This window comes from Elephantulus edwardii, unplaced genomic scaffold, assembly GCF_000299155.1.
Source record: "Elephantulus edwardii isolate Elephantulus edwardi_28Jun2011 unplaced genomic scaffold, EleEdw1.0 scaffold00062, whole genome shotgun sequence".
Lineage (NCBI taxonomy): Eukaryota > Metazoa > Chordata > Mammalia > Macroscelidea > Macroscelididae > Elephantulus > Elephantulus edwardii.
Genome location: NW_006399812.1, coordinates 5755738 through 5765569, shown reverse-complemented (window position 1 = coordinate 5765569; position 9832 = coordinate 5755738). Strand labels below are relative to the sequence as shown.

Genomic DNA, 9832 nt, shown 5'->3' with positions numbered 1-9832 from the left:
ACAATCTCAATCTCTTCACCATCCATCCTGATGCTGCCAATTGGTCCAGTGGTGAGAATCTTTGTCTTCTTGATATTGAGCCTCAATCCATATTGTAGGCTGCAGTCCTTGACCCTCTGCTGCAAGTGCTTCAGGCTCTCCTCAGTTTCAGCAAACAGGGTTGTGTCATCTGCATTACACACAGATTGTTGATAGATCTTCTACCAATCCTGACGCCACATTTCTCCTCATAGAGCCCAGCCCCCCCGGATAATCTGTTCTGCATACAGGTTGAAAAGGTATGGAGATAGGACACATCCCTGGTGTACACCCTTCCCAATTTTAAACCATGCAGTGTTTCTTTGCGCTGTTCTGACGACTGCCTCTTGGTTCAAGTATAGGTTTCTCATTAGCACGGTCAAGTGTTCTGGGTTTCCCATTCTTCTCAGAGTCAGCCACAGTTTCTTATGATCCCACAGTCAAATGCCTCTGCATAATCAATGAAACACAGATAGACATTATTCTGGTATTCCCTGCTTTCAGCTAAGGTCCATCTAACATCAGATACAATATCCCTAGTACAATGATCCCTTCTAAACCCAGCCTGGACTCTGACAGTTCTCTCCTGATGTGCTGTTCCAGTCATTTTTGGATAATCTTCAGTAGAATCTTGCTTGCATGTGAAATCAATGATAATTGTTCTGTAGTTTCCACACTCTGTTGGGTCACCCTCTTTGGAATGGGAACAAATATAGATCTCTTCCAGTCAGTTGGCCAACTTGTTGTTCTTCAGATTTCTTGGCACAACTTGGTGAACACATCCAGGGCAGTATCTGTTAGCTCAACTATGTCAATTGGTATACCATCTACTCCTGGAGCCTTATTTTTGCTATTTCCTTCAAAGCAGCCTGAACTTCTTCCTTCATCACCATAGGCTCTTGCTCATATGTTATTTCATGAAATTCTTCTGTGTCTTCCAATTCCTTTCGATACAATGACTCAGTATAGTCTTTCCATCTTCTTTTAATACTTGCTGGATCATTTAATATTCTGCCTAAAGCATCCTTGATTATAGCAACTGGAGGTTTGAATTTGTTCTTCATTTTCTTGAGCTTAAGAAATGCTGAGTGAGCACGGCCCTTTTGATTTTCTGACTCCCGCTCGTTGCGCATTTCATTGTAATATTTTACTTTGTCATTCGTTCAGCTCTTTAGTATCTTAAATTCTTCCTTGTGCTTTGGCTTCTCTGCACTCCAGTGCAATATTTAGAGTTTCTTCTGACATCCCTTTTGGTCTTTTCTTCCTCCTCTATCCTTGTAATGACCATTTGCACCCTTCCTGGATGATACCCTTGATATCTTTCCACAGCTCATCTGGTCTTCGGTCATTAGTGTTCAAGGCCTCAAACCTGTCCCTGAGATGGTTCTGAAATTCAGGTAGGATAGACTCAAAGTCATATTTTAGTTCCTGTGGATTTCCTCAGCTTCAGCTTGAACTTGCATATGAGTAGTTGGTGGTCTGTTCCACAATCAGCTCCTGGCCTCTGGTTTTCACAGCTCATATTAATGATTTTTGTAAGCACCAAAATAAAGTTCATTGTAAAAATTGGAAGAGGGGAGTACTTGAGTTTTCTATGTCTAATAAAGTCTCCTGAACAGTGCTAAAATGAGAAAAAGGTCATAGCTGTGATTGCTGATCTACTTTTGGCTAGAAACAACTTAGCTGCATCTTTATATAATTTTCAAGTGTCAGAGACAATACTTGGCTTTTTTATGTAGTGTTCTTACTACTATAAATACTTCAAGGTAATAAACCAACCAACAAGAAAAATAAAAGGTGTTTATTTTTAAACAGATGTTTATTTAGTAGCTTAAAGGTGTTTTATTTTTAAAAAGGAGTTTATTTGGCAGCTCTATCTTGTGATACAACTGGATACAGGGATTAAAGTAATGCCATCAAATCTGTATATTCATCTCTTGCTTCTGCTTTCTCTTTTGGTTCTGAGTATTGCTTATGTTTGAGGAATAAGACAGCTCCAACTTCATTTTCTTTGAAGAAGATGTAGAATTTTTGGCTGACATAGCCAGATACTTACTTAGGTTAAGCTGGTTAGGTTAGGATAGTAGTGAACATTCTGATGGACAAGCTATTCTCGATGAGGAGGAATGTTTGCACTAAAGAAAATGTGCTCAGCAGATCAATATTCTGTATTCACATCTCTTTTTCCTTCTACTGGAGAGCATTAGTAATACACAGACCAGTTGTTAACAAAACCAATCTTTGAAATTTTCAGTCTCTACTCCTCCTTTCATTAATAGGTGCTAGACTAACATATGGGAATAATGAGCATCTTTTTAGGTTATTTTAGTGCTTCACTTAGTTATTTTCCTAAAAGAGGAAATGTAAGGTATCCAGGAAGTGATATATTGAGGTCTTTTATCTGCTCCAATAGTATCTCTAATTTTGTGCACTTAAATAGTTAATTTTTCTTTTTATGGCCTTTGTTTCTACATTTGCTTTTTTGGAAGTGCTTGTAAATACTGTGAATTGATTTTATTCTTTAGACATTAGTTGCATACTGATCATTTGTTTTAATTGTGGGTAGGTATTTGACATACAGAGATGAAGAATAAGCTTTCCTTGCTTCTGCTGACCATATGAAATAGGGTTGTTTGTTTCCTTGCTCTCTGTTGCTGTTTCTGTAGACTATTTTTCATCCATTTTTTTAAGTTGTTTGTTTTTTATAACAAGTCATTCATCTCTAATACTTTATACTCTTCTCTAGTGCTATTGAGGCCGCTCAATTTCTCCTTAGTCTTAACTTTTTCAGTCTTTTTAAAAAATTTCCTTATCTATCTTATATACTATATCTTTTTAGAAAAATTCTTGCTTAATCTATTGCATTATATTCCTGTGGCTGCTGTAAAACATTACCAAAATCTAGAGACATAAACACACACACACACACACACACACACACACACACACTCACGTGTTTATTTGCTTACAGTTCTAGAAGTCACAGTCCTAAACAGATCTCACTGGGCTAAACCCATGGGGCCAACAGGACTCTGCTCCTTCTGGAAATCTGTTTCCTTGCCTTCTCTGGTTTCTGGAGCCTGTCCTCACTCCTGGGCCCTTTCCAGTTGTCAAAGCCAGCAGTGGTTTGCCAAACTTTCTCTTTCTTCAGGATGCTGACTTCACTTACCACTTTCTCTGAACCTGACCTTCCTACTTTTCTCTTTCACTTATCAGGACCCTGGTGATTACATTGGGCCTACCTAGATAATGCAAAGTAATCTCTCCATCTCTAAGTTAATCATATTTGAAGCCTTCCTTTTGCCATTTGAGGTAGTGCATTTACAGGTTCCAGAGATTAGGACTGTTGATATTCGAAGCGGTGAGGGTTTACTTTCCCTTTGTTAGTTCTTGTACTCAGGGGACAAAATTCAATCCTTTATAAATCCAGCTATTTTTTATCTTTCTCAGAATTTAAATATCATCAATTTTTTAAAGTATATAGAAGTATGTCTCATTATAGTTTTAACTTCCTTTCTCTAGTGACTGAGGATGTGGCCTTCATGTCCTTTCTTTTGGCTGTCATAGGTGGATCTTGATTTGTGAAGTTACTTATTCAGATATCTTGCCTCTTTTTGTAATTTAATGCTTGTCATTGTTAAACCTTGAAGGTTAAGTTGCCATCACGTCTGCTCCGCCTCACAGTGACCCTGTACGCAGTAACCTGCTACCCTGTCCGGCTCCATCCTCATGATCCGCACCAGCCTAAGCCCATTGTTGTGGTCTCTGTGTCAGTCTTGGCTTTTTAAAAAGTTTTTTTTTTTCTTTTTTTCATTCTTGCTTTCTGAGAGTCATCTTCTCTTCGTTGACTCTCTACTTTTCTCACTCTATTTTTCTGCTTTTCTCAACATATCTTTCCAAGGGTTGGTGCTTTCTAACAACATATACAAAGTAAATGAGACAGCGTTTCACCATCTCTGCCTCTAAGGAGCCTTCTGGCTGCATTTCCTTCCAGACGGATTTGTTTGTTGACAGTCCATGGGATAGCCAATATTCACTGTATACTCTAGATACAAGACCCTTGTTAGATGTTTGTATTGTGATAATGTCCGTTCTGTGGCTTGTTTTGGATTTTTTTTCACCCCATATGGTGCTTTCTAAGAGCAAATGTTAAATCTTTATAAGATTCACCTGACTTTTTTTTCTTACATGATCTGTGCATTTTGTGTCCCCACTTTGTCTGTCCCAAGATCACATATTTTTCTTTAATATTTTAATGTAGAACTTTTATAGATTTGGCATGTTTTAAGGTAAAAGGTAAAGATACATTTAGTAGAAAGTTACATCCCAAATAGAGGTACCTCCTTCCTTGAAAGGAAATATGGAGGAGACCTGATTAATTTTAAATTAATTTTGTGTGTTGTGTTGCATAAAGGTCATTGTTAACTTTCCCCCAACATTAATATTCAGTTAATCTGTAACTTTTGTTTAAAAGGCTTTCTCCTTCTGGTTGGTTATTGCCATGCTGCCATTGTTGTGTACCATCAAGTTGGAACCAAACCATAACTCTAATGAGTGTTCAGAGACAGTAAATGGAATGAAAGGAGCTGGTGGATTCAAACCATGTGCCCTTTGGTTTGTACCACAGTTTCTTGCCACTATGCCACCATATTACTAAGATAATATTAAATATGTTAGAAAGAGAAGGATCATTATTGGTACAGTTAAAATCTTGGCTGTTAATCAAAAGGTTGCAGAAAGTATATTTTAGGTTAAGTCAGTAGACTTAACTTCAGGCTTTGCACTGTCAATTATGTGACTTCTGCAAGTTATTGTTATGAGCCGTCAAATCAAAACCTACATGTAGCTGATCCTCCAGCAGGGTTTTCAGAGGCTAAATATCAAATGAGAGGAGATTGCCCAGCTCTCTCTAGGGGCACAGCTGGTGAATTTGAACCACTTGCCTTTGCATTGGCAACGAAACTCCTTGCTACTAAATCTCCAGCACTCCCTTCTGCAAGGTAGAATGTCTATTTTTAATATTTTTTAACATGTGAATTGATGGAAAATAATGCTAAATTTAAATATTGTATCTTGTGTTTCAGTCTGAAAACTTGGAGAATACAGTAATCATACCAGATATCAAACTACATAGCAATCCATCTGCTTTCAATATATACTGCAATGTACGCCATTGTGTTCTGGAATGGCAGAAAAAGGAAACATCATTGGCAGCTGCATCAAAGAATTCAGTGCAGAGTGGAGAGTCAGATAGTGACGAAGAGGAGGAATCCAAAGAACCCCCTATCAAACTTCCAAAGGTAAATCGCTGACTTTTTAGATACATACTTATGTGTGTGTGGGGAATGAAAACAGAGGGAGTATACCTAGAACACCTTGCTTCCTGTGAAAATGACAGGACTGTAGGTAAAAACAGTCTTAGGAGCAATCAGTATGTGTTCATACACCTTTATAACCAGAGTGTGACTATAGAAAGTTAGTAAACTTCTTCCCCTTTATAAGCTATTGTTTTACCTTTTTATATTTACAAAGTCACTATGATAACTCGATAAGGAGTACTTGGAAAACCCATACCGGGAGATCAGTAGATTAGGGTAGATTAGAGGGATGTTAAAAAGATACCACGGGAGCACAGTGGATGTGCTGACATGAACACACTGCACGCAGAAGTGGAGCTCTGAGCTGGTGAGCTGCCGTTCAGGTGGGCACAAGACAAAGTGCAGATCTGTATGAGCAAAAGGTCACAGAATATTGGAGGTGTTCCCCGATGGTGAGGGAGTCCTAAAATAAAATTCACAGTTTTCTTTTTCTAGAAATAGAGGTTTACGGGCCCCTGGTTGTGTAATAGCTGTACTGAGAATGTTTTCTTTTGCTGCCTAAGATTGTACTTATACTCTTGGTATTTCTTTTCTTCCTTGGCTAGGAAAAAAAATAACCTAGAAACCCACTGAACCTCTGTATCATTCTTACATCAATGTTTTATTTATCAGAAACCTATAAACCAACTAGTTTTGTAGAAATATAGAGGAAACACTGTACTTCTTCTACTCTGTTAAGTATTTCTATAATTTAAGATTCTATGTTACTTTTAATGTACTAGTGGTACAGCACTCTTCCGTCAATAGGCTGTGCCGAGGTTGCTGTGATGCTGAACCTTGTGCCATTAGGGTGTCAAATAGCATAACGATTACTCATGGAGGATAGTGTTTGGTGTAACTCTCAGTTTAAGGCAGGTTTGGAAGCAGGAGTGGCATTCACTTCATAAACAACATGCCTCTGGAAACTGTAAACTTTGAGAAATGACAGTAGTTATAGAAATGTTTAGGTCTTTTGTTCATAGGATCTCTATGAGTCATGCTCAACTTGACAGCAATCAATAACAACAACAACAACAGTGTTACTTTATATGCAGTATTTTTTCTACATTGTTTATGTAGTTAGCATTTTCAGTAGATGAATAAGTGAAACATATGAACATATTTGAAAATGTTAAGGGTCCGAAATTATTTATGCATATTATTTTCTAAATATATATTCTAAAGGTATATTTTAAATGATTTCTCATCAGTGTTTCATGTATGATTTTTAATAAACTGATAAAAAATTATACTCTGAAAACTTACATGTTGTTATGTTAGTTTTATGCACAAAATACTTTGCAATAAATTTCAGTATTTGCAGTCAATAGCAAAGAGAGGACCTATACTCCTTATTTTTTCCTCCAACTTTTAATGATAATTTTATTTGTTTCCTGTGCATGTGAAAGTTAGACAGTGAATAAGGATGACAGGAGAATCAATGCCTTTAAATTGTGGTGTTGGAGAATAGTGCTGAGTATCCCATACACTTGTCAAAAGAACAAAGAAACCTGTCAAAAGAAGTGGAACCTGAGTTCTTAGAGGCAAGGACGGTGAAACTTCATCAAATATATACTTTGGCCATGTTGTCAGGAAGGGCTAGTTACTTTTGAAGGAATTTTTAAATTTATAACAAATACCTTATGACCAAGGAAATAAAAGCTTTGGGAAATTTGTAACTTGATGACTGATGTATGAAGGTAGAGGAAAAACACAATGAAATGCCATTAAACCAAAGAATTCAGACTTTGGGAGAGTGAACCTTTAGGAACTGTTTTGGGCAGCTTTTAAAAGACAAGCAAGGCTGACACAAACATGGGACGTTTAGATTGAAGGTGATGGGCATTTGAGACTCGGTGAAAACATTGGTATTTCCTTTGCTTTAGAACCTTTTTGTACCTCTATTCCAAAGGCTCCTGTTGCTTATCTCAGTTTCTTCTTTTTCTCTGTTGCCTTACCTTTATGCTTGTGTGTGTGTGTCCCTTTTTCCTTTGTCATCTGAAGTTTATCTTCCACTCCTTTTTTCTCCTCATAAGACCGTATTTATTTGAGGAAGTATCATTTTAATTTTATGTTCTCTACTTCATGATTAGAATAGAAACCTAATTTGCCTTTCATGTAGACTATGATCATGTCTTTAAATGTGTGCTGAGTTACTAATTGTTGATTTTTAAAAAAAATTTTTTTTTTTTTATTTTACCATAATATTTCTGTATTGTTTCCCCCTCCCCTCAATTTTTTTCTTTCTTTCAGATTAAGCTGTCCTTTTTGTAGCCTGATTTTCAGGTCTTCTAAATCTTTCCAAATTTTACAGTTAATAGAATTTTTAAAAATACCTGCTTTATTTTTATGTTGTTACTGAGAACATACACCAGCTCAGCAGTTTCTTCATGTACATCAACACTGTTTACATTTTTTTGAGTTATGCACATGACATAACCCTGCTTGATGAAACTGAAGAGGACCTGAAGCACTTGCTGCAAAAGGTCAAGGACTGCAGCCTTCAATACGGATTGAGGCTCAACATCAAGAAAACGAAGATTCTCCTTACTGGGCCAGTTGGTAGCATCATTATGCATGGTGAAGAGATTGAGATTGTTAACAGCTTTAGTTTACTTGACTCCGTGATCAACACTCTTGGTACAGTAGTCAGGAAATCAAGAGATGAAGTTCATTGGGAAATTCAGCTGTCAGGGACCTCTCCAGATTACTGAAGAACAGCAGTGTCAGTCTGGAGACTAAGGTGCACATGATCCAGGCCATAGTCTTCACAATTGCTTACTACACATCAGAGAGCTGGACAATGACTAGGGATGATAGAAAGAGAATTGATGCCTTTGAACTGTGCTGCTGGAGAAGAGTCACTACCATGGCCGCTAGGAGAACAAACAGATTTGTCCTGGAGAGGATGAAGCCAGGCTGCTCCTTGGAGGCAAGGATTCTGAAGCTTCGTCTGACGTACTTTGGACATGTTACAAGGAGGGACTGGTCCTTGGAGAGGGACATCATGTTTGGGAGGATAGAGGACAGCACAGGAGAGGAAGATCCTCGATGAGATGGCTATATTCAGTAACTGGGGTAAAGGTGATAGGTGTGTCAAAGACAGTAAGGTTGGTACAGGATGGAACAGGATTTAGGGCTGTTATACATAGGGTCGCTGTGAGTCACAAGCAACTTGATGGCATATAACAACAAGATTGTTTTGATCCCATATAGATAGATATTGAAAGCACATTCTTTACATTAATCTAAATTATTGTTTCCTTTAAAGAATATTTAAGAACACTTTTTTCTAAGGTTTAAAGATTATCTCACTCAAATGTTTTGCTAGTTTATCCAGCTGCCTTTTCTCCCGAAAGCCTGGGGTCCATGAGAATTTACAAATTCTTGATTTTTTTCATCCAGCTGCCATTGTTCCAGAAAATCTGGAGTCCTGATTTTTTTTCTATATTTTTTCCCCTGTTTCTAGCAGGATTTTTATGTAGAATCTTTGATTTACATGTTCATTTGTGGCAGCCTGGCACCATCTAATTCTAGTCTCATGGAAAAGAAGCAGCTGTTCATAGAGGCTACTAACCACATGCCCCATTTCTGGTTCTGAACCCTTCATCCTCTGTTGCTCCAGGCAGATGTATACTGGTTATTGCACCTGAGGAGTCCTAGAAGCATCATGTTTCAACATTCAACTTCTAACATTAATTATCAGTCAGAACTCCTCCCTACTCTGAAGGTGAAAGATATCATAGTCTACTTCTATGAAGGTTACAGCATCCTAGGGGGTCTGTTTTCTGTGTCTTATAGAATTACTGTGAGTCAGATTTGATTCATGGGAAACTAGTTTGATTTTGGTTTTGGTATAGCTGTTTACAAGCTTTTAAGATCCCAGATACTACCCAATACATTAGGAGGTTGAACAGAACTATTAGAATGTAATAGTAGGCAAGCTAACTAGGAGAGCGCATGAAAATCATGACCTCGAAGACTCCAAGCCAAGAAGCCAGAACTCCTGAGATGTTTGCTTGCACATAACCTACTCCTTGTGTTGGTTTGTTTTTGTCAGTAATGCCATCTGTCACACAACTTTTGCCATTTCAGCTTTTTACAGGTATCCAACCTACTGGCATAAATTGCATCAATCTTTTGTGCAGCCCTACCGTTTATCAAAAATGGGTGATTATTCTAGTACTGTAAAGTAAGTTAGTACTCAGAAAGCAATAATCCCCTTTAATTCCTTTTCTCTGCCCCTGCTAACTCTTAATTAACATTGTTCTATATGTATTTGCCTTATCTTTTTATATAAACATTGAGCTGTAGTGGTAAGAAGCTGCGCTGCAATCCTGAAGGCATGCAGTTTGATGCCACCAGTTGCTCTGCCAGAGAAGGATAAGTAGTCTCCTCCATGTGATTACCTGCTTCTGAACACACACTGTAGGGTCAGCTATGGGTTGGTTCCAACT

At 37.8% G+C, this 9832-nt stretch overlaps 1 protein-coding gene across 1 annotated transcript in view; it reads left to right on the top strand.

Moving 5' to 3' along the window:
* Positions 1 to 9832, top strand: part of MYCBP2 (MYC binding protein 2, E3 ubiquitin protein ligase) — a 377715-nt gene that overhangs the window by 61385 nt on the left and 306498 nt on the right. The window contains exon 3 of the mRNA XM_006887864.1: positions 5103 to 5318. Within this exon, the coding sequence (XP_006887926.1) occupies positions 5103 to 5318 (216 nt within the window). The remainder of the gene's footprint in view (positions 1 to 5102; positions 5319 to 9832) is intronic.